At 41.4% G+C, this 25,694-nt stretch overlaps 1 protein-coding gene across 1 annotated transcript in view; it reads left to right on the forward strand.

Annotated features, from left to right (window-relative positions):
• The first annotated feature begins 1,257 nt into the window (after positions 1 to 1,257).
• The window catches only part of TAF1B (TATA-box binding protein associated factor, RNA polymerase I subunit B), a 92,195-nt gene continuing 67,758 nt past the window's right edge, over positions 1,258 to 25,694 (forward strand). The window contains exons 1-5 of the mRNA XM_003272721.4: positions 1,258 to 1,323; positions 2,985 to 3,083; positions 7,159 to 7,246; positions 9,318 to 9,415; positions 12,073 to 12,168. Of these exons, the coding sequence (XP_003272769.1) occupies positions 1,306 to 1,323; positions 2,985 to 3,083; positions 7,159 to 7,246; positions 9,318 to 9,415; positions 12,073 to 12,168 (399 nt within the window). The 5' untranslated portion in view covers positions 1,258 to 1,305. The remainder of the gene's footprint in view (positions 1,324 to 2,984; positions 3,084 to 7,158; positions 7,247 to 9,317; positions 9,416 to 12,072; positions 12,169 to 25,694) is intronic.

A 25,694-nucleotide genomic window follows, 5' to 3' on the forward strand; every position in this document is an offset into this window, starting at 1 on the left:
CCACTGCACTCCAGCCTATAGAGATGAGGACTCAGTATGTTGGCCAGGCTGGTCTCCAACTCCTCCCCTCCAGCAATCCGCCTACCTTCGCCTCCCAAAGTGATGGGATTACAGGCACCAGCCACAACAGCAAGCCTTCGTGAAGGCTCTCTATCGAAGCTTGCTTTCTCTTTTATTAATTTCTCTTTTTTAAACATTTCCTTCATCCCATTATTTTTGTTTAACCTTTTTTCTAACTTCTTGAGATATATGATTATATCAAAAATCCTCTTCTCAATGAGATCTTTCTTGAACATCCCATTTCAGACTGAAACCACCTTGTTGTTCCCATTCTCCTCTCCTCTTTTTCTCCTTGGAACTCACCACCATTTAACATACCACATATTTTCCTTATTTATTTTTGTCTCTCCCCATCAGAATAGAATCTCCACGAAGGAAAGGACTTTTGTTTACTTTGTTCACTGCTGAATCCCCAGGACACAAACCAGCTCCTGTTTAATAAATAAAACAAGGAATGAATGTGTTAAATGAAGAAACAATAAGAGCTAAATTTATTGAGCACTTACTATCTGAGACTCAATTATATTCACTCATGCATTTATTTATTCAGTTATTTACTTATGTAGAGAAGGGGTCTCGCTTTGTTGCCCTGGCTGGTCTACAACTCCTGGCCTCAAACAATCCTCCCGGCTCAGCCTCCCCAGGATTACAGGCGTCAACCACCACGCCCGGGGGAGACTCAATTATAAGGGGCTCACAGATAACATCTAATTCTTACAGAGGAGGAAACTGAGGCACAAGTAAGCAGGAGAGCTGTGATTAGAAATCTAGGTCTAACTCACAGCCCGTGAGCTTTCCTCCAAGCCCCGAAGCTTCCCCTTAAAAAAGCCAGCGAGGGCGAGACTCGGAGGGCAGAACCCACGGAGGGCGGAACCCACGGAGGACAGAGCCGGCGCTCGCGAGCACGGCCTTGGTGCGGCCCCCTAACGCCGGACGAGCAAGTTGGTCTTGGAATGAATGACTGTCGGAACGGAGCTTGATCGAACCACCTAGCAGTAGGCGTCGCCCACTTTCTTATTGGTTGGTTTTGGTTCTCAAGAGTAGGAAAGTTAGGTAGTCCGCGAGAGGGCTGCGGGCTTTGCGGAGCCTCGTTCCCGAGCGCGCGGTTTCACTGCCGCGCAGGCGCACGGAATCCTAGGCTCGGATCTCGCGTTTCCGGCCGGAGGGCTTCTCCTGTCTCTCCCGGAAGCTGCGCTCGCTACCCGGGTAACGGGTCCCGGCTGTGGAAGCTCCCGCGGCGCCGCGATGGACCTCGAGGAGGCGGTAAGGAGGCGGTGCGCCTGGCGGGCCCCGACCGCCGGGGCCGGAGGGCAGAGAAGCTGAGGAGGAGCGGCGGAAGACGCCGCGGGTTGGGGCGGCCACCGGCTGGAGGAAGGCGGGGCGGAGGGCTGCAGGGCGGGGTGAGGACTGGGGCTGGCCGGCCGCATGCGCGCGCGGCTTTGGTAAAGAGGCTGGAGTTTCTGGCTCGGCGAGGTTGTGGGTGAGGGAGGGTGTGGTGTTTGTCGTTATGGGTGTGTTTAAGGATGAAGTTGTGGGTTTTGTGGGGTGGCCACCCACAGGGCTCATCCTCGAGACTGGACCACCCACAAGTTCCCTTTAATGCTGGGGTGGGTGAGGGAGGGGCAGGGGTTGGAACCTGAGATGTCTCTGAGTAACCCCTGTCTGTTTCTCCGGGAATCCTCGCCACTGTCTCCTGCAGGGATTCTAAATTCGGCTTTGGGAACTCCCTAAATTGTCCAGCTATCATTCATCGTAGTGTTAGTACAGGGTCACTGAACACTTTACCAAGTTGCCAAAATTAATTTGGCATGCATTTTATTTTGTTTTAGGTACTACGTAAAATGGCACATTTTTGTTTTTTCTTTTTGAGACAAGATCTCATTTTGTCCCCCAGGCTGGAGTGCAGTGGCACGATCACGGCTCACTGCAGCCTCGACCTCCTGGGCTTGAGAGATTCTCCCGCCTCAGCCTTCCAATGAGCTAGTACTACAGATGTGCACTACCACGCCCGGCTAATTTTTTTGTTTGTTTTAATTTTTGTAGGGGCAGGGGTCTCGCTATGTTGTCCAGACTGGTATTGAACTCCTGGGCTCAGGCGATCTTCCTGCCTCAGCCTCGAAAAGTGCTGGGATTATAGGGGTGAGTCCCCGCATCCGGTCAAATGGCACACACTTTGATGGTATTAAGTGATACTCGATAATTAGATCAACGCTAACAAGTCAAACTCCAAAGAGTTGGGGATCAGACAATTAGGCCTGTATATACAGAAGCAGTACGGTCTTATAGTAGAGGCTTAAAAAATGTTTATTGAATGATGGTTGGCTAACTTCTGTAAATGCTAGGCTGATGAAATTAGTAATTGTAACTCACCATTAGCTAGCGTATACCCAGACTAGGGACCATGTCTGGTCTGTTTTGCTCAACATTGAATCCCCAGCACCTAGTAAAAAGCCTGGTACACACATCGTTGATACCCCTTATGCTGCCGAGTGAATAAATCGAAACTTGAAACCAATACAAATGTAGTTCCACTGTGGTATGCGCTTTTAGTGTCCTGGAGGAGTTCCAAATGGTATTTGCATTTTTTAAAAGTCTTCTGTATACTTGTTTGTCATCTTCTTTCTCACAGCATTTTCAAGGAGCTTTGTTTACTCATCTTTGGTTCCAGTTTACCCCTACTACCTCCTTTTCTTTTTTTTTTCCTCTCACACTGCATATTTCAATGAATTTTCTCCAGTAGTTTAATTCGGTTTCATACCGCTGCTCTCCTTGTTTGTGGATAATCTCTCTGATATATTTTCTATTGGCTATGATTTTTTATTTATAAAGTTGCTAGGAACCCACTAAGTAGAACTGCATGGTTTAGGTACAACGTATTGAATGTGGCTTTATGGGAACACCTTTTCTGTCCTCTTCTCCCATAGGAAGAGTTTAAAGAACGCTGTACTCAGTGTGCTGCTGTCTCATGGGGTCTTACTGACGAAGGCAAATATTATTGCACTTCTTGCCACAATGTTACAGAGGTAAGTAACAAATATCATTTATGAATTTGCTTATGTTTTAAAAATTGCCATTTCAGCCTGATATGTAGTCTAAGTCCCAAAGAATTGGGTTGATTTTTGTCACTCCTGTAATGCCAACGTTCCAAGGATGCATGTGGTCTTAGGTACTTACACGTAAGTTAAGGGATTTGTGAATTAGATTGAGGATAAGTTTTTGAAATTATGTTGGGCCACATTTATAAATGATTTCTTATTTAGAGTATATGGTTGAGGGAAATAATTAAAATTGTACTTAGAAGATGATGCATTTCTTTTTATTAGTTCGAACTTATTTACATTTTTTAAAATGTGTCATGGTGGCTTAGAGGTTTGGAAGATGGAATGTTAGAAAACTTGAGGGCTGGGCCGGGCGCGGTGGCTCACACGTGTAATCCCAGCACTTTGGGAGGCTGAGGCAGGTGGATCACCTGAGGTCAGGAGTTCGAGACCAGCCTGGCCAACAATGGGAAACTCCGTCTCTACTAAAAATACAACAGTTAGCCAGGCGTGGTAGCATGCGCATGTAGTCCCAGCTACTCGGGAGTAGGCAGGAGAATCGCTTGGACCCAGGAGGTGGAGATTGCAGTGAGACGAGATCACGCCACTGTACTCCAGCCTGGGCAACAGAGCAAGACTCTGTCTAAAAAAAAGAAAGAAAGCTTGAGGACTGTTGGGAATATTGGAATTACTCTTCGTTATCCTTTTATCTTTGTATAGTACCTTACAGATTACAAAGTGTTTTTGGATCCATTATCTCATTTCCTCCTCAACACAAACTGTGAGAGCCTATTGATAGGGCTCACAAGTTGAGTGCGTTTGCCAAAAGTTACCCAAGTACCAGGACTTGAATGTGAGTCTTCTGACTTCAGTGTTCATTTTACCCATCATACCTGCCTCTTAAAGTAGAGATTGTCATACTGTCCTGTGTAACCTTGGTAAACGAGGCTACCTTCACACTGTGAGTGCTAGGTCCTATTGTGGTGAACACACCTGCGGGCCAGCGTCATCAAAATGATCAAGGGTGTAGAGAGTCTGCTGCTGGACAGGCTAAATGTGCCAGGACTCTCCTCAGTGGAAAAGGATTTCCTCAAAGTCTACAGAGCCAGGAAGGAACAAATGTTACCTTCACCATACAGGCTTAAGAAAGGCAAATTTGGGACATTAAAAGTAACTGTGTAGACTTCTGCTTCTGGCTAAGATGGACTAACAGAGACCAGACTTAACCTTTGTCCCCTAAACAATGAAAAACCTGGACAAAATATATTAAACGAGTAAAAGGAAAAAAATTTTACCTTGACAAAACTGGTGAATTGAGCTTGCAGGTGTGTCACACAAGTGCTTTTCCTTGAGACAGTGTTCTTGAGTCTGCAGCTGGAATGCTTATCTCTGCTTCCTGTTTAGTCACACAGAATATTAAAAAGATATGTGTTCACTTGATGAAATTGTTGGGGTGATGGAGATATTTATTATCTTGATTATAGTGATGGTTTCATGGAGATATATTTTGTGTGTGTGTCTGTGTATGTCAGATTGTGCACCTGACAGATGTGCAGTTTGGTCCTCACCCTCATTGTGTAGTAAGGGCTAGCAGTTTTACTCACTGTTGCTTTTGTACTATAGTGCAGGTGTAAACACAGTGAAGAAAGATTATGTCTAATGGAGTATTTGCCATTAGTAGATGAAGTCGGCATACTATTTTTATAGGAATTGAACTACATTAACTAATTGCTTTTCTATTTTTGATTTTGATCCCGTTTCCGTTTGATTCTGTTTGATCAAATCTGCTGCAGTCATTTTTTAGTTTGAAAGATCCTAATACCTCTACCTAGCTCCACATTTGAAAGACTGTCAACTCCTGTGGAGTAATTTGTCAGGAATGTAGAGTTCATGAAGGTGGACAACATCTTTATAAAGACCAAGAACCTAGCTCAGTGCCTTCCTTTCAGACGACAGGCTTAAAGGAAAAAAAAAAGTTATGTGTTGCACAACTTCAGTAGTTATTCTTGGCTTTATGGCGATCCAGGCATGTTCTTCACATGGACTGTGAGAATATGATGTGTTTGGGGCTCCCTGGAGCTGAGCAGTGTGGTGATGGTGATGTTGAAATACAGTGGGTGGGGAATGGCAGGTGAGACAGTTACAGCTGTGAAGAATGGAAGTCATGGTGCAACTTGCCCTATTTTTCTGCCCCTTTTATTGCCCCCCCTTCTCCAGCATGTAACTCTCAAGCTCCAGACACCTTCTGCAATCTGGAAAAGGCCTTCCGAATTGATAAAGGAACCAAAATGTTATCCTAGTAAGTTTTATCCAGGAAAAAAAAAAATGGAAGGTCATAAATCTGTTCAATTTAGACAATAGATATTTTTGCAAGAGTTTATATTTTTGCAAGAGTTTCACGGATATTTAAAAAGGTGTAGGCTAGACTTGTGTGAATGTAATAGATTTTTATGATCATAAAAGCAATGCATGTTTACTATAGAAAATTTGGAAATTGTGAAGATGAAAGCTAAAATCACCAGTAATCTCTACATTTGTCTCTTTTTTCCTGTGTATGAAATGGAGAAAGGGATGTTTGAGTACTGTTCAATCTTTTGCCGTAACAATTTGGAAAAATACTTTATCTAAACATTTGCAAACATTTTTTATGGACTGTAAATATTCCATAATGGCCATTCGGTAATTTAATTAATTATAGCTCTAGTTTTGGATGTTTCACTTTTTCAGGTTTTTTGCTCTTTCACGTTTTGTCTAGTACAGATTTTAAGTCTTTTTTTTCCTGGCTACCCTTTGTAAGTTTTACTGTCTTTGCTAGATAATGGCTTTTGTATTTATTTTGACATGTTTTATGTTTTCATTGTGGCCAACCCAGTATACCAAAATTGCTTTGAATATGGTTTCTGTGATTTAGAGAGACTGCGTTCCAAAAATCCTGTTGGTAGAGACATTTCTTTTATTCTTATGGAGGGTTAAAGATAAATTTCATTCCAAATCTCTAAATTTAGAAAAACAGTAATGTCCTCTGTTGGTTAAAAATCCTCACCTTTCTTGTGGCATTAAGACTCAATAATGGGGGCTGGGCGCGGTGGCTCATACCTGTAATCCCAGCACTTTGGGAGACCGAGGTAGGCGGATCACCTGAGGTTGGGAGTTTGAGACCAGCCTGACCAACATGGAGAAACCCCGTCTCTACTAAAAATACAAAATTAGACGGGCGTGGTGGCGCATGCCTGTAATCCCAGCTGCTCAGGAGGCTGAGGCTGGAGAATTGCTTGAACCCAGGAGGCGAAGGTTGCAGTGAGCAGAGATCGCGCCATTGCACTCCAGCCTGGGTGACAAGAGCGAAACTCCCTCTCAAAAAAAAAAAAAAAGACTCAATAATGGGAACATTTATTCTCCTTTATGGAATAAAGTGTGGCCCCATTTAAAAAAAAAGACTCAACACTTTATTTTTAGTTGTGGGAGAGCCAGAATCTTTGATACTTGCCCTTGAGAGCAGTTAGAATTGAAGACTATGATATGCAATTATACTAACCATTTTAGTCATTCTAAAATTCTCTAAGTTTGATTAAAAATAAAATGTAATACATACTTTTATAATTTCAGAAATGAAAGCAGTTTTAGAGTATTATTTAAAGACATGGAAAAGTAGGCCAAAACTAATCTGTCTGTAGTTTAAGCATTACCAGTTACAAAAAATACATATAACTGTTTTAATAGCAAAGTGTATTTTGCATGGAGAAAAAAGTGAGTACATTTAACTTTTGGTTTGGCTTGGTTTGTAAAAGTTAAAAAGTGATTTAAAATAAAAGTTATTCATTTAACAAACACTTTATGGTTACTGTATTCCAGGCACTGTTTTAGTTACCGAGAAATTTTGAATGAAAAAACAACATCAACATTAACTAGAATGTTAAATGCTTATAATTTTCCCAAGATTTTACCATCCTTGGTTCCGGCACTCACAATTTGGTTCATTATACTTTCCAGAAAATACCTGGAAATATGCTTGGGGGATGTAAAACGATCTTTTTTAATGGTCTTTTTCTGTTTCCTGCAGAGATATCAGGAAGTTACAAACACCGATCTTATTCCTAATACCCAAATAAAAGCCCTCAACCGGGGGCTTAAAAAAAAAAACAACACTGGTAAGTTCTTTCTTCACATGTGCTTAACATTCTTTATTCACGTCTTTCACCTTCATGATGTGAGGACATGGAATGGAATTTTAAGTAGATTCTGGAGAAAATGCCAGATTTTATCTACTGGCATACGTTCTTCTATGCTATGTCTGTTATTCATTGTGGGTGAATATTATTTCGTGTGCTTTTATAAAAAAAATGCTTATTTTTTGAAATAATTCAACCGTGGAATTGTTAGGTTAGGTGAGTTAAATACGATATTCAACTTCTAGAAATCCATTTCTCGTATTGAATTTTGAACACACCCTTTTAAAATTGGGAAAATTATTTTCCCTTAAAATGGCCTCAGCATGAGTGTGCTTTGCAAGGCAAAGTATTTCATTAATCCAGTAAGTACATATAATTAACCATTGTTGAGAAGGATCTTAGGTAAAGTCTAACTGATGGTTTTTATTTTTGTGGCTAGGTAGCTAGGACCAAATCCCCAAGTTTGAAACCAGGGTGATGATAATGGGGACTCTTCTACATGAGATAGCTTTAAGGATACACACACACTAAAAAATATATATTTGTGTGTGTGTGTTTATGAAATATATGAAATACATTGACATTCTTAGATGCATAACAGTGAATGCCTAAATGCTATCTCATGTTTCTGTTTAGCCTTTAGTAGTGACTTTTTATTAGGCTAAAACCTGATTAACTTTTAAATTTTATTGGAGTAAAACCTGATTAATTTTGCCTTGACCTACTTAAATACTTAAAATGTGTAGTTTAAACATGCATTTCTTAAGGAACTTCAGGTGCTTTATATTAGGTGTTAAGTATCTTATAGTCAACCTCATCACCCTTAATTTCTTCATTTGTAAAATGAGAATAAAATGCCATCCATTATGGAAAATAGGAACACAGACTCAAAATTTAAAATACAACTTTATCAGTTTCTAAGAACAGTATGCAGGAAGAGGGAGTATATGCATATAGCTTGAAGAGTTTAAACTTCCTCGACTTATGGACCCATCAAAATTATTGGCTTTTCTGTTTTACTCTTACAATTTGAGACCCTTTCTGGGAAGGAATTGGGTCAGCAGAGGTGGGGAGACTTTGTGACATTCAGGTAAGGGAGAAGAGTTGAAGTCCTCTGGCATTCTGCAGAGAAGAGATCTTGAAGTCAGTAACACACCTCAGAAGCTCTGTGTAAAAAGTACTAATAACAAGCTTTTGGAAGAGTTACAGTATTTGTCCAGTGGTGAGAGGCAAAACATAAGGGTCTTCACAGACTTTTCCTTCAACTCATAGTTGTCATTAAACATGTAACTCTGTCTATTGTGGTGGCAGGTTTCTTCACAATCTCATAGGGTAGTTTTGAGTATTCTAGAAAATAACCCACTTAAAATACCTGGCACACACTTGGCACCTAGGCTGAGATCAGTATTAGTACCTTGCTTTCATTTTCTCCCTGTAACCTAGAACCATTTCAGGAAAAGCAGAATGCCATTGAGCAGTTTATTTTCTTTGAATGTTCTTACTGCCCTTTTCTACATTCCTGTATCATGAGATCTTGACATTCGTTCACTCATTCACTAAAAGTTCACTGTTCCCTTGTGAGTTGGAACAGAAAAGTGGTGGAAGCACTGACTTAGTACTTTCATTTAGGATTCCGCTGGGCATCGTTCATCATTTAGGATTCTGCCAGGCATCGTTCGGGAAAACAGACATTTTTAAAACTTGTTTCACTTTTTTTTTAACATGATGACTATTCATTTTTCTGCCTCTTAGGTTAATATTTCAGAAAAATACAGTTAATGGAAAACATTTGAAATTGGAAATTATACAAAATATTTAGTTTCAGCATTTGTGTACACGTTTGCCAGGTTGGAAACAAGAGAATATAAGAATGGAAGCCCTCTTGAATGGTACAAAAAAATTCAAGTTGCTAAGCTGCTAAGTTCTGGGTTAATTAAAAAAAAAAGGAAAAATTCAAGTTGCAATGTGTAAAACACAAATTGTAACTGTAGTAGCATTAAGGTTAGTAAATTAGGAGTGTATATGCTAAAACATGCTATTTGTCATTTAGAAAAAGGCTGGGATTGGTATGTGTGTGAAGGTTTCCAGTACATTCTTTATCAACAAGCAGAAGCCTTAAAGAACCTTGGAGTAGGCCCAGAGTTAAAGGTAAGTACATTTGTGACTAGATGTTAGCTTTACATATTGTTGTTTAAAGAACAGTAAGACTTAGAGTGGAACTAAGGAGAAATCAGTAATAACACTAGGGCTACTGGAAGAATAATTTTTCTGATGTTTTTGCTTTAATCCTTTTAGTAGGTTAGCAGTTCTGGAAGTGTGTTCTACAGGATGTAAATAAGCAATACATCCAAAAGAAAAATTTAAAGGTTTTAGTCTTCAGATACTTAGGAAGCAACAGGTTAAACAAAGTGAAACTCCAATAACTTTGGGGTTTATTAGTACCTTTTGTGTGTTAATGTGCTTGTTTAATTTCCAGGGAATGTCCTGTGTGTTATTCAAAATTTGAGAACAAAATCGTTTGGTGTACGTACATAACGTCCATCAGGACTTGAGTTCCACAGAATGCACTTTGGACATTGATATGCTAAACCAGTCGTTCACCTGAGTGTGCATCAGAATCACCTGAAGTGCTTGAAAAAACACCAATCACTGGACTTAATCCCTGAATTTCTGAGTTAGTATGTCTGCAGTAGGGCCCAAGGATGTGCATTTCTAACAAGTTCTTATGGGACACCCATGCTTCTGATCTGGGGACCCAGTCTTTGACTTTGCTGCCTTCCTGGAGCAACATAGTATTTCTGCAGTTATTTGAATTTCATATTCCTTCATCTAGTAAAAGTCATTTAAGGAATGCTTTAAAAAACCAGTTATTTAGCAACAAGTTGTTCACTTGCTTCATATGCCTCATTGGAAACCAAGTGTTGAGAGGTCCAGCCTAGTTGGGGAGAGGGATTTATGCATATGTGAAATGAATAGACATGAATTTATATGGTGATATACTCATAAGTGATTTTTTTTTTAAGAGATGGAGTCTCGCTCTGTTGCCCAGGCTGGAGTGCAGTGGTGCAATCTTGGCTCACTGCAACCTCTGCCTCCCGTGTTCAAGCAATTCTCCTGTCTCAGCCTCCCAAGTAGCTGGGACTACAGGCGCACGCTGCTATACCCGGCTAATTTTTTATATTTTATTATAGACGGGGTTTCACCATGTTGCCCAGGCTGGGCTCAAACTCCTGACCTCAGGCAATCTGCCCACCTCGGTCTCTCAAAGTGCTAGGATTACAGGCATGAACCACTGCACCTGGCCCTCATAAGTGATATTAAAGGCAAAAAAAGAACAAAGATCAACATGGACTGCAGTTACCAAGGAACGATTTGTAGAGGAGCCTTTGCTGTTCAAACTGGTGGTTGGGGCAAGCCCAAACAGAACAACCGCGATTCCAATGCATGGCCTAAATGGATGCTGGGCCTACAAAGCATGAAGCAACAGAGGCTAACCCATAATAGTCATTGCATTAGGTATGATAGCTGATAGTGGGGGGGTTGTCATCTGATTTCTGCTTACATAGTCATTCTATGTATAAATGTTTAGCAACAGTTTTATATAGTTACACTATATAGCTGTAGCAGGGTTTATTCCTATGTAGCTTTATGCTCACCTCATTAGGGGTTAATTCTGAAAACAATTTTTCTGAAATTAGCCAATGAGCATAACTGTTTAGACCTGATCAGTTGAGTGGCATTATGCCATGTACACAGGCTCCAGAATCAGAACTGACTCCAAATCCTATTGATAGCTTTTCTACTTACTGGCTGGGTAATCTTGGACAAGTTACTCAGTTTCTTCAGTGATAAAATGAAGCTAATAGCTGTCGTACAATATTGTGTTGGAGCTAAGGGATGCCTGGTACCTAGTAGATGACGAATAAATGGAAAAGTCTTTTTTTTTTTTTTTTTTTTTTTTTTTCTTTTTGAGACAGAGTCTTGCTCTGTCGCCCAGACTGGAGTACAGTGACCTGATCATGGCTCACTGCAGCCCCAACCTCCTAGACTCGAGTGATCCTCCCACCTCAGCCTCCCAAGTAGCTGGGACTACAGGCGTGTGCCACCATACCTGGCTAACTTTTTGATTTTTTGTAGAGATGAGGTCTCACCATGTTGCCTAGGCTGGTTTCGAACTCCTGGGCTCAAGCAGTTCTTCCTGCCTTGAAGTCTTGGGGATTGCAGTAGTGAGCGACTGTGCCCAGCCGGAAAAGTTTTTTGTTTAGTTTTACTCACTTGGGACTGGTTAGTAAACCTGGTAACAGCTTCGCCCCTAACTAAAAGTGTAGTCATGTATCAGTTGCTTTGTTACTCTGATCCTTAATTTACTTAATATGCAAAAGAAAAGGACTCAACTCGGTGATTTTAATGTCTTTATCTAAAATTATGAAAGATTTTTTCAGCATTTCTCATGTACCTAATACTATGATGATATTATAATTCTTTTTAAGGAAAGGCAGGCAAGAATACATTTAGATGGAAGACTTAACCAGCCCTACAGGTGATTCTGATGCACACTTAAGCTTGAGAACTACTGGTTCAACATATTAATCCCCAGTGTGCATTTTGTGGAACTCATGTTCTGATAGATGCTACATACAGACCCCAAAGATTTTGTCCTCAACTTGTGAATACCGCATAAAACATTTACTGGAAATTTATATGTAAGTTAATATTTAAAGTACAAGAGAGGTGTGGTATAGATGTGCCTGTACATTTGTCATCATAACCTGAGTCACCCACCACTCATTTCCCTTCCACCTTAGAATGACGTTTTACATAATTTTTGGAAGCGCTACCTTCAGAAGAGCAAGCAGGCATATTGTCAGAACCCAGTTTATACCACTGGAAGGAAACCTACGGTAAGTCACAAGTCTGAAAAGTTGGATTAAAAAACATGTCTGTTGAGATGTAGAGATGAAGATGGGTTCATGACCAGTTTGAGTATCTGAGATTATGATGCTTGTCAGTGGATTTTCAGTTAAGAGGCTTCTGTTATAGTCCCAAGGACAGGGTCACTGATTTAAACATTGGAATAAAGTTTTTTCTTCACTTTTTTCCTGCAGTATGGAATTAATTTTGACATCTTATCAGACTGGTTGAAACATAAAGGAATTTGTGGTTGATTTTCTAGATAGAAGATAGAGTTTCTATCATTGTACTATTAAAATAATTTTTAATTTAATAATGTATTTATTCTGTTTGCTTGGAATACCTACTTACTTTATGTTACATTTCAAGATTCAGTTCAGTTATCATATCTTCTCAGAAGCCTTTATGTGAAGAAAAATAAAATCTGGGTATTCTCCCACATCCATCAGCTGTTTTTAGCAGTTTCTTTCTAACTGCTTTATAAATGTGCCATGTAACATTTTATTTAGGGTCGAGGATGGTTCTACTTCTAAGAAAAGGAAGTTTGATAATTTTTTTTGTTCATTTGTTTGGTTTTTTTTGAGACGGAGTTTCGCTCTTGTTGCCCAGGCTGGAGTGCAATGGCGCCATCTTGGCTCACTGCAACCTCTGCCTTCCTGGTTCAAGCAATTCTTCTGCCTCAGCCTCCTGAGTAGCTGGGATTACTGGCATCCGCCACCACACCTGGTTCATTTTTGTATTTTTAGCAGAGACGTGGTTTCACCGTGTTGGCCAGGCTGATCTCGAGCTCCTGACCACGGGTGATCCACCCTTCTCGGCCTCCCAAAGTGCTGGGATTACAGGCGTGAGCCACTGCGCCCAGCCAGTTGGATAATTTTTGATGTGTGGTACAGATGCCCCTTGCCATGGGGTCACATCCCGATAAACCCATTGTAAGCTGAAACTATCATTAAGTTGAAAATGCAGGCTGTTATGACTCATACCTGTAATCCCAACACTTTGAGAGGCTAGGGCAAGAGGATTGCTTGAGCCCAGAAGTTTGAGACCCGCCTGGGTAACATAACAAGATCCCAACTCTACAAAAAATTAAAAAATACATACCGGGCATGGTGACACATGCCCTATATAGTCCCAGCTACTTGGGAGGCTGAGGTGGGTGGATTGCTTGAGCTTAGGAGGTTGAGGCTGCAGTGAGCTGTGATCACACCACTGCACTCCAGCCTGGGCAACAGAGTGAGACTTGTCTCAGAAAAAAAGAAAATGCATTTAATATACCCAGCCTACCGAACATGATACCTTAGTCTGGCCCGCTTTGAACATGCTCAGGACACTTACATTAGACTACAGTTGGGCAAAAGTCATCAAATACAAAACCTGTTTTATAATAAAGGGTTGAATATCTCATGTAGTTTATTGAATACTTTATTGAAAGTAAAAAACAGTATGGTTGTATGGGTGCTTGAAGTATAGTTTTGACTTTGTACATATTGCTTGCACCATAGTAAAGTCAAAACATCACAAGTAAGGGACCATCTATAGTTACTCTTCATATGGCTAGAAGAGATTCTGAATCTGTTTGATACACATTTGTTAAGGCCTTGGGAATTTGGCCCAGTGTTTCCATGTTTGCTTGGGTTCTCATAGGTTTCACATCCAGAGTTGAGAGACCCAGTACTGAGAAACCCAGGTCAGGGTGAAGAGTAGGTTACAGAGATGAGCAAAAGAGATAACCTCTGAGCTCCTTCAGTATCCTCATGTGATACCAATCCTAAGAATGAGAAGTTTAGAGTAGTCAAGTCATACAGGATAGTGATGGTTAAATGTTATCCTGGGGGGCAGTTGTGGGGGCCAACCTGAGAAAGCTAACTGAAAAAAAAAAGGCGGGGGAGTAACCTGAGGAGTTCGTTTGGGGAATGTTTTAAAATATGAGATAATGAATTTAAATAAACTCGAGAAATAACTTGAATTTACTAGAAAAGATAATATTTTATAATCATAGAACTATGAAACATTATACTGTCTTGATACGTGAGAGAGATACTTCCCAAGAAAATCGAAAGATGCTATATGGTTCTAAGGTAACACTTTGAAAAAGAAAGGAAAGAATTGCCTAAACTACTAAGAACTTGATCTTTAAAATTTCATATCTAAGGTATTTGTTGATTGTATTTATGCCCTGGGACTTTGCCTAGCACATAGAAAATATGCATCAGAACCTGGGATTCTCTGACATTTAAATATTTTTGGGTTAACTTAAGATTTTTTTAAAAAAAAAGGTTTTGCTAGAGTTGAGTAAATTCTCGTGTAAAGCAATATTAGCATCACGCTAAAATCTTGGTGAATAAATAAGCAATAAGTAAAATATTAAGCTGATATGTGAATTGGTAAGGTAATTTCTACTTCAAGAGTATAGCTATACTCTATTTTGAAAGGAAATGGAAACAATTACTTTTAATTAGAAGCATAGTTTTCTCAAGTATATCCATTAAATATTTCCTTAGTGCTTTGGATATAACTGTTTTGAGAACAGTAAGAGGCCTGCATCTGAATCCTGGTCCCTACTTTTGAGCTGTATTATCCTGGGTGAGGTAAATTACTGAAAATGTGCAGAAGCAAATTAACAAGCAAATATAGAGAGGGGGACAGTGGGGAAGGGTGCTGTTTAATAAAAGGTGGTCATGGAGGCCCTTGCTGATGTGGGAGCTGAAGTGATGAAGAAAGTGAGAGAGTAAACCATGGGATATCTAGGGTAAGAAATGCAGAATTTCAGGTCTTACCAAGACCAGTTGAATGCAGATATGCATTTTAAGAAGTCTGTAGATGCTTCCTATACACAGTACACTAAAGTTTGAGAAGCACTGGTGTAGATGAGAAGTGATGGTGGCTGGTACCAGGTGGTAGAACTGGAGGTGATAAGTGATAGGATTCTATATAAAGTCTGAAGATAGAGCCAACAGAATTTCCTGGTGGATTGGATTTGAGAGAAAGAGAGGAATAGGAGTCAATGATGACTCTAAGGTTTTTGACCTAAGCAGCTGGAAGGAAGGAGTTGCCATCAACTGAAGGGTAAGTGAGCCAGGAAAGTCAGGGATTCCATTTTGGACATGTTAAGTTTGAGACAGCTGTTAGCATCTATTGGTCCATTTTCACACTGCTATAAAAATACTACCTGGGACAGGGCAATTTCTAAACAAAAGAAGTTTAATTGACTCACAGTTCCACGTGGTTGGTGAGGCCCTAGAAAACGTGTAATCATGGCCAAAGGAGAGGGGAAGTAAGGCATGTCTTACATGGCAGCAGGAGAGAGAGAGAGACAGAGAATGCGTGTGTGTGAGCAAGCACATGCAGGGGGAAACTGCCACTTTTAAAACCATCAGATTGCATGAGAACTCCCTCACTATCATGAGAACGGCATGGGGGAAACCACCCCCATGATCCAGTCACCTCTCACCAGGTCCCTCTCGTGACATGTGGGGATTACAATTCAAGATGAGAGATTTGGATGGGGACAGAGCCAAACCATATCATCCCACCCCTGGCCCCTGCCAAATCTCATATCCTTCTCGCGTTGCAAAATCAGCCATGCCTTCCCAACAGTCTACCAAAGTCTTAACTCATTCCAGCGTTAACTTATTAACTCAAAAGTCCAAGTCCAAAGTCTCATCTGAGACAAGGCAAGTCCTTTCTGCCTATGAACCTGTAAAATCAAAAACAAGTTAGTTACTTCCAAGATGAAATGAGGTTATAGGCATTGGGTAAATATTCCCAATCCACATGGGATAAATTCTCCAAAACAAAGGGCCAATACAAGTCCGAAACCCAGCAGGGCATTCACTAAATCTTAAAGCTTCAAAATAAGCTTTGACTCCATGTCTCACATCCAGGCATGCTGATGCAACGGGTGGTTTCACAAGGTCTTGGGCAGCTCTGCTCCTGTGGCTCTGCAGGGTACAGCCCCCAAGGCTGCTTTCATGGGACAGAGTTGAGTGTCTGGCTTTCCAAGCACATGGTGCAAGTTGTCAGTGGATCTACCATTCAGGGATCTGCAAGACGATGGCCCTCTTCTCACAGCTCCACCAGGCAGTGCTCCAGTGGGGAATCTGTGTTGGGGCTCCAACCCCTCATTTCTCCTCTGCATTGCCCTAGAGGAGGTTCTCCATGAGGGCTCTGCCCCTGCAGCAGACTTCTGCCTGGACATCCAGGCATTTCCATACATCCTCTGTAATCTAGGCAGAGGTTCCCAAACCTCACCTCTTGTCTTCTATGCACCCACAGGCCCATCACCACATGGAAGCTGCCAAAGCTTGGGGCTTACACCCTCTGAAGCCATGGCCTGAGCTATACTTTGGTGCCTTTTAGCCACGGCTGGAGCTGGAGTGGCTGAGATGCAGGGCACCATATCCTGAGGCTGCACAAAGTAACGGAGCCCTGGACCTGGCCCGTAAAACCATTTTTCCCTCCAAGGCCTCTGGGCCTGTGATGGGAGGGGCTGTCTCGAAGATCTCTGACATGCCCTGGAGACATTTTCCCCATTGTCTTGACTATTAACGTTCACTCCTCATTACTAATGCAAATTTCTGTAGCCGGCTTGAATTTTCTCCCAGAAAATGGGTTTTTCTTTTCTACCTCGTCGTCCAGCTGGAAATATTCCAAACTTTTATGCTCTGCTTCCCTTTTAAATAAAAGTTCCAGTTTCAGATAATCTCTTTGTGAATGCACATGACTGAGTGCTTTCAGGATCAGCCAGGTTACCTCTTGAATGCTTTGCTGCTTAGAAATTTCTTCTTCCAGATACCCTGAATCATCTTTCTCAACTTCAAAGTTCTACAGATCTCTAGGGCAGGGGCAAAATGCCACCAGTCTCTTTGCTAAAACCAAGAGTAACCTTTACTTCAGTTCCCAATAAGTTCCTCATCTCCATCTGAAACCACCTCAGCCTGGACTTCATTGTCCATATCACTATCAGCATTTTTTTTTTTTTTTTGAGATAGAGTGTTGCTTTGTTGCCCAGGCTGGAGTGCAGTGGCACCATCTTGGCTCATTGCAACCTCTGCCTCCTGGATTCAAGCGATTTTTGTGGCTTAGCCTCCCGAGTAGCTGGGACTACAGATGCACGCCACCATGCCCAACTACTTTTTTGTATTTTTAGTAGAGATGGGGTTTCACTGTGTTGGTCAGGCTGGTCTTGAACTCCTGACCTCAGGTCAGGCCCACCTCCACCTCTCAAAGTGCTGAGATTATAGGCGTGAGCCATCGCACCTGGCCACTAACAGCATTTTGATCACAATCATTCAACAAGTTTCTAGGAATTTCCAAACTTTCTTTCATCTTCCTGTCTTCTTCTGAGCCCTCCAAACTGTTCCAACCCCTGCCTGTTACCCAGTTCCAAAGTTGCTTCCACATTTTCCAGTATCTTTATGGTGCTATTCCACTCCTGGTACCAATTTCCTGTATTAGTTTGTTTCCACACTCCTATAAAGACACTACCTGAGACTGGGTAATTTATAAACAAAAGAGGTTTAATGGGCTCAGAGTTCTGCATGGCTGCAAGGCCTCAGGAAACTTAAATCATGGTGGAAAGCAAAGGTGAAGCAAGGCATGTCTTCCATGGCAGCAGGAGAGAGAGAGTGTGCAGGGGGAACTGCCACTTTTAAAACAGTCAGATCTCATGAGAACTCCCTCACTATCACAAGAACAGCATGGGGGAAACTGCCCCCATGATCCAGTCACCTCCAACTAGGTCCCTCCCTCCAGGTCCCTCCCTCCAGACATGGGGATTACAATTCAAGATGAAATTTGGGTGGGGACACAGAGCCAAACCATATCAGCATCTAAGAGGAAATTTCAAGTTTGCAGTTAGATATAAAAGTCTGCAGTTCAAGAGAGGGGTCTGGGCTGGAGACATAAATTTCGAAGCTGTTAGTTTATATTATAATCACGAAATCTAACATGCTGTTGTTTGTAAGATACACCATTATTTTAAGTACCGCTAAGAAAGAAAAGAGTGCTGCAAATTCAATTTCGACATGCCAGTGATTGTAAGATAAATCTCGATTTCTAGGATGTTAAAATGTGGTAACGGGGGGGACATTTTACAATTTGAAGATAGTAGCTAGTATTTAAAACCGTAAGACCAGATGACATCACCAAAGTGTGAAGACAGAGAGAGGACCAATAACTTAGCTCTGGGTCGTTCTAGGGTTAAGATGTTTGGGATAAAAGAGGAACTGGCAAAAAAATTATTGGGAACAATGTGAAGTAAGAGGACATCTGAGAGAATGAGCACTCTGGAAACCAAGGAAACAAAGTGTTTCAAGAAGAGGGCAGTGATCAGCTGTGATAAATGCTGTCACTAGGTCAAGAAGGAAGAGGGCTGCAAAGTGGTTAGTGGAGCAGTGGGATCAAAACCTTGATTGGAATGGAATATAAGGTAGACTGAGAGGAGAGAATTTGGAGACAACAAATCTGGACTTTTTCAAGGCATTTTGCTGCAACAAGTACAAAGAAATTGCATGGTTGCTGGGGTGAAGGACGAGCTTTTAAAAAGTGGGATAGAAGGGTGGAGCCAAGATGGCTGAATAGGAACAGCTTCAGTCTACAGGTCCCAGCGTGAGCGATGCAGAAGACAGGTGATTTCTGCATTTCCAACTGAGGTACCGGGTTCATCTCACTGGGGAGTGCCAGACAGTGGGTGCAGGACAGTGGGTGCAGCGCACTGTGCATGAGCTGAAGCAGGGCGAGGTATCGCCTCACCCGGGAAGTGCAAGGGGTCAGGGAATTCCCTTTCCTAGTCAAAGAAAGGGGTGACAGACGGCACCTGGAAAATCAGGTCACTCCCACCCTAATACTGTGCTTTTCCAACAGGCTTAACAAATGGCACACCAGGAGATTATATCCTGCACCTGGCTCAGAGGGTCCTATGCCCACAGAGCCTCGCTCATTGCTAGCACAGCAGTCTGAGATCAAACTGCAAGGCGGCAGCGAGGCTGTGGGAGGGGTGCCCGCCATTGCCTAGGCTTGAGTAGGTAAACAAAGCAGCCAGGAAGCTCGAACTGGGTGGAGCCCACCACAGCTCAAGGAGGCCTGCCTGCCTCTGTAGGATCCACCTCTGGGGGCAGGGCACAGACAAACAAAAGGCAGCAGTAACCTCTGCAGACTTAAATGTCCCTGTCTGACAGCTTTGAAGAGAGTAGTGGTTCTCCTAGCATGCAGCTTGAGATCTGAGAATGGGCAGACTGCCTTCTCAAGTGGGTCCCTGACCCCCGAGTAGCCTAACTGGGAGGCACCCCCCAGTAGGGGTGGTCTGACACCTCACACGGCCGGGTACTCCTCTGAGAAAAACTTCCAGAGAAACGATCAGGCAGCAGCATTCGGGTTCACCAATATCCGCTGTTCTGCAGCCATCGCTGCTGATACCCAGGCAGACAGGGTCTGGAGAAGACCTCCAGCAAACTCCAACAGACCAACAGACCTGCAACTGAGGGTCCTGACTGTTAGAAGGAAAACTAACAAACAGAAAGGACATCCACACCAAAAACCCATCTGTACATCACCATCATCAAAGTCCAAAGGTAGGTAAAACCACAAAGATGGGGAAAAAACAGAGCAGAAAAACTGGAAACTCTAAAAATCAGAGCGCCTCTCCTCCTCCAAAGGAACGCAGCTCCTCACCAGCAGTGGAACAAAGCTGGACAGAGGATGACTTTGACGAGCCGAGAGAAGAAGGCTTCAGAAGATCAAACTACTCCGAGCTAAAGGAGGAAGTTCAAACCAATGGCAAAGAGGTTAAAAACCTTGAAAGAAAATTTGATGAATGGCTAACTAGAATAACCAATGCAGAGAAGTCTTTAAAGGACCTGATGGAGCTGAAAACCACGGCACAAGAACTACGTGACGAATGCACAAGCCTCAGTAGCCGATGCAATCAACTGGAAGAAAGGGTATCAATGATGGAAGACGAAATGAATGAAATGAAGCAAGAAGAGAAGTTTAGAGAAAAAAGAATAAAAAGAAACTAACAGGCCTCCAAGAAATATGGGACAATGTGAAAAGACCAAATCTATGTCTGATTGGTGTACCCGAAAGTGACGGGGAGAATGGAACCAAGTTGGAAAACACTCTGCAGGATATTATCCAGGAGAACTTCCCCAGTCTAGCAAGGCAGGCCAACATTCAAATTCAGGAAATACAGAGAATGCCACAAATATACTCCTCGAGAAGAGCAACTCCAAGACAGATAATTGTCAGATTTACCAAAGTTGAAATGAAGGAAAAAATGTTAAGGGCAGCCAGAGAGAAAGGTCGGGTTACCCACAAAGGGAAGCCCATCAGACTAACAGCGGATCTCTCGGCAGAAACTCTACAAGCCAGAAGAGAGTGGGGGCCAATATTCAACATTCTTAAAGAAAAGAATTTTCAAACCATAATTTCATATCCAGCCAACTAAGCTTCATAAGTGAAGGAGAAATAAAATCCTTTACAGACAAGCAAATGCTGAGAGATTTTGTCACCATCAAGCCTGCCCTACGAGAGCTCCTGAAGGAAGCACTAAACATGGAAAGGAACAACTGGTACCAGCCACTGCAAAAACATGCCAAATTGTAAAGACCATCAAGGCTAGGAAGAAACTGCATCAACTAACGGGCAAAATAACCAGCTAACATCATAATGACAGGATCAAATTCACACATAACAACATTAACCTTAAATGTAAATGGGCTAAATGTTCCAATTAAAAGACATAGACTGGCAAATTGGATAAAGAATCAAGACCCATCAGTGTGCTGTATTCAGGAAATCCATCTCATGTGCAGAGACACACATAGGCTCAAAATAAAGGGATGGAGGAAGATCTACCAAGCAAATGGAAAACAAAAAAAGGCAGGGGTTGCAATCCTAGTCTCGGATAAAACAGACTTTAAACCAACAAAGATCAAAAGAGACAAAGAAGGCCATTACATAATGGTAAAGGGATCACTTCAACAAGAAGAGCTAACTATCCTAAATATATATGCACCCAATAAAAGAGCACCCAGGTTTATAAAGCAAGTCCTTAGTGACCTACAAAGAGACTTAGACTCCCACACAATAATAATGGGAGACTTTAACACCCCACTGTCAACATTAGACAGATCAACAAGACAGAAAGTTAACAAGGATATCCAGGAATTGAACTCAGCTCTGCACCAAGCAGATCTAATAGACATCTACAGAACTCTCCACCCCAAATCAACAGAATATACATTCTTTTCAGCACCACACCACACCTATTCCAAAATTGACCACATAGTTGGAAGTAAAGCACTCCTCAGCAAATGTAAAAGAACAGAAATTATAACAAACTGTCTCTCAGACCACAGTGCAATCAAACTAGAACTCAAGATTAAGAAACTCACTCAAAACCGCTCAACTACATGGAAACTGAGCAACTTGCTCCTGAATGACTACTGGGTACATAATGAAATGAAGGCAGAAATAAAGATGTTCTTTGAAACCAACAAGAACAAAGACACAACATACCAGAATCTCTGGGACACGTTCAAAGCAGTGTGTAGAGGGAAATTTACAGCACTAAATGCCCACAAGAGAAAGCAGGAAAGATCCAAAATTGACACCCTAACATCACAATTAAAAGAACTAGAGAAGCAAGAGCAAACACATTCAAAAGCTAGCAGAAGACAAGAAATAACTAAGATCAGAGCAGAACTGAAGGAAATAGAGACACAAAAAACCCTTCAAAAAATCAATCCAGGAGCTGGTTTTTTGAAAAGATCAACAAAATTGATAGACTGCTAGCAAGGCTAAATAAAGAAGAAAAGAGAAAAGAATCAAATAGACACAATAAAAAATGATAAAGGGGATATCACCACCGATCCCACAGAAATACAAACTACCATCAGAGAATACTATAAACACCTCTACGCAAATAAACTAGAAATTCTAGAAGAAATGGATAAGTTCCTCGACACATACACCCTCCCAAGACTAAACCAGGAAGAAGTTGAATCTCTGAATAGACCAATAACAGGCTCTGAAATTGAGGCAATAATTAATAGCTTACCAACCAAAAAAAGTCCAGGACCAGACGGATTCACAGCCGAATTCTACCAGAGGTACAAGCAGGAGCTGGTACCATTCCTTCTGAAACTATTCCAGTCAATACAAAAAGAGGGAATCCTCCATAACTCATTTGATGAGGCCAGCATCATCCTGATACCAAAGCCTGGCAGAGACACAACAAAAAAAGAGAATTTTAGACCAATATCCCTGATGAACATCGATGCAAAAATCCTCAATAAAATACTGGCAAACCGAATCCAGCAGCCCATCAAAAAGCTTATCCACCATGATCAAGTGGGCTTCATCCCTGGGATGCAAGGCTGGTTCAATATATGCAAATCAATAAACGTAATCCAGCATATTAACAGAACCAAAGACAGAAACCACGTGATTATCTCAATAGATGCAGAAAAGGCCTTTGACAAAATTCAACAACGCTTCATGCTAAAAACTCTCAATAAATTAGGTATTGATGGGACATATCTCAAAATAATAAGAGCTATTTATGACAAACCCACAGCCAATATCATACTGAATGAACAAAAACTGGAAGCATTCCCTTTGAAAACTGGCACAAGACAGGGATGCCCTCTCTCACCACTCCTATTCAACATAGTGTTGGAAGTTCTGGCCAGGGCAATTAGGCAGGAGAAGGAAATAAAGGGCATTCAATTAGGAAAAGAGGAAGTCAAATTGTGCCTGTTTGCAGATGACATGATTGTATATCTAGAAAACCCCATCGTCTCAGCCCAAAATCTCCTTAAGCTGATAAGCAACTTCAGCAAAGTCTCACAATACAAAATCAATGTACAAAAATCACAAGCATTCTTATACACCAATAACAGACAAACAGAGAGCCAAATGATGAGTGAACTCCCATTCACAATTGCTTCAAGGAGAATAAAATACCTAGGAATCCAACTTAAAAGGGATGTGAAGGACCTCTTCAAGGAGAACTACAAACCACTGCTCAATGAAATAAAGAGGAATCAAACAAATGGAAGAACATTCCATGCTCATAGGTAGGAAGAATCAATATCATGAAAATGGCCACACTGCCCAAGGTAATTTATAGATTCAGTGCCATCCCCATCAAGCTACCAATGACTGTCTTCACAGAACTGGAAAAAACTACTTTAAAGTTCATATGGAACCAAAAAAGAGCCCACATTGCCAAGTCAATCGTAAGCCAAAAGAACAAAGCTGGAGGCATCACGCTACCTGACTTCAAACTATACTACAAGGCTACAGTAACCAAAACAGCATGGTACTGGTACCAAAACAGAGATATAGACCAATGGAACAGAACAGAGCCCTTAGAAATAATGCCGCATGTCTACAACTATCTGATCTTTGACAAACCTGACAAAAATAAGAAATGGGAAAAGGATTCCCTATTTAATAAATGGTGCTGGGAAAACTGGCTAGCCATATGAAAGCTGAAACTGGATCCCTTCATTACACCTTATACAAAAATTAATTCAAGATGGATTAAAGACTTACATGTTAGACTTAAAACCATAAAAACCCTAGAAGAAAACCTAGGCAATACCATTCAGGACATAGGCATGGGCGAGGACTTCATGTCTTAAACACCAAAAGCAATGGCAACAAAAGCCAAAATTGACAAATGGGATCTAATTAAACTAAAGAGCTTCTGCACAGCAAAAGAAACTACCATCAGAGTGAACAGGCAACCTACAGAATGGGAGAAAATTTTTGCAACCTACTCATCTGGCAGAGGGCAAATATCCAGAATCTACAATGAACTCAAACAAATTTACAAGAAAAAAAACAACCCCATCAAATGTGGTCGAAGGATATGAACAGACACTTCTCAAAAGAAGACATTTATGCAGCCAAAAAACACATGAAAAAATGCTCATCATCACTGGTCATCAGAGAAATGCAAATCAAAACCACAATGAGATACCATCTCACACCAGTTAGAATGGCGATCATTAAAGTCAGGAAACAGCAGGTGCTGGAGAGGATGTGGAGAAATAGGAACACTTTTACACTGTTGGTGGGAGTGTAAACTAGTTTAGCCATTGTGGAAGTCAGTGTGGCGATTCCTCAGGGATCTAGAACTAGAAATACCATTTGACCCAGCCATCCCATTACTGGGTATATACCCAAAGGATTATAAATCATGCTGCTATAAAGACACATGCACACGTATGTGTATTGCGGCACTATTCACAATAGCAAAGACTTGGAACAAACCCAAATGTCCAACAATGATAGACTGGGTTAAGAAAATGTGGCACATATACACCATGGAACACTATGCAGCCATAAAAAATGATGAATTCATGTCCTTTGTAGGGACATGGATGAAGCTGGAAACCATCATTCTCAGCAAACTGTCGCAAGGACAAAAAACTAAACACTGCATGTTCTCACTCATAGGTGGGACTTGAACAATGAGAACACATGGACACAGGAAGGGGAACATCACACACTGTGGACTGTTGTGGGGTTGGGGGAGGGGGGAGGGACAGCATTAGGAGAGATACCTAATGCTAAATGACGAGGTAATGGGTGCAGCACACCAACATGGCACATGTATACATATGCAACAAAACTGCACGTTGTGCACATGTACCCGAAAACTTGAAGTATAATAATAAAAAATTTTTTTTAAAAATGGGATAAATGGTAGCATATCTGTGTAGTGATACGAATGATGCAGGAGAGAAGAACAATTTGCAATGGAGAGAAAGAGTAGATGTGAATCTTTGAACAGATATCTTTGAATATACAGAGAGGTAGGATCAAGTGCACAAATAGAGAACCTGGCTTTAAACAGGAGTTTGAATCGTCCAGAAGAATCAGGCAGAGGCAGAGTATGTGGTAGAGTTGCTGGCAGTGGTAACCTGTGGGAACCTGTGGAAGTTTTCTCAGTGTGTTCATGCTCATCAGCCAGCTTTCTGGTTAGCCGCCTTCTCACGGGGCTTCCCTATAGGGAGGGGATATGCTTGACAGAGGACACAAGCATCTTATTTCATTCTCTGAGTTGTTTTTTTTTTTTTTTTTTTTTTTTTTTTTTTTTTTTTTTTTCTTCATTGTCTTGTGAGCCTCTTTATCAGGAGTCTTAAGTCTTATCTTCCTGTAATAAGATCAAGTTTCTTGGCCTGCAGGGTTGAAACCATGGCTTTTTGACTGTGATTGGTTTGCCTAGGTAATGCCAGCTAATGAGGTCTTTAGGTAGCCAACCAGCTGACCTTTTTAGGGACACTGTCATTTCAACAGTACATGTGTGAACAGTTAAACAGTAGTATGTGATAGTATATCCTTGTTGATTACATGTTACAAATCATATGTGCTATAGGATTTCAAGGAAAGGAGAAGTCTCTGAAGAGTGGGTTGGAAAAATGGCATGATGAGTAGGTAATGAGTTAGAGAGAGGGAGGAAAAGGCATAGTGCAGGCAGGAGAACCAGAATTAACAAAGA

Source organism: Nomascus leucogenys, chromosome 19 (assembly GCF_006542625.1).
Source record: "Nomascus leucogenys isolate Asia chromosome 19, Asia_NLE_v1, whole genome shotgun sequence".
In the NCBI taxonomy this organism is placed as follows: domain Eukaryota; kingdom Metazoa; phylum Chordata; class Mammalia; order Primates; family Hylobatidae; genus Nomascus; species Nomascus leucogenys.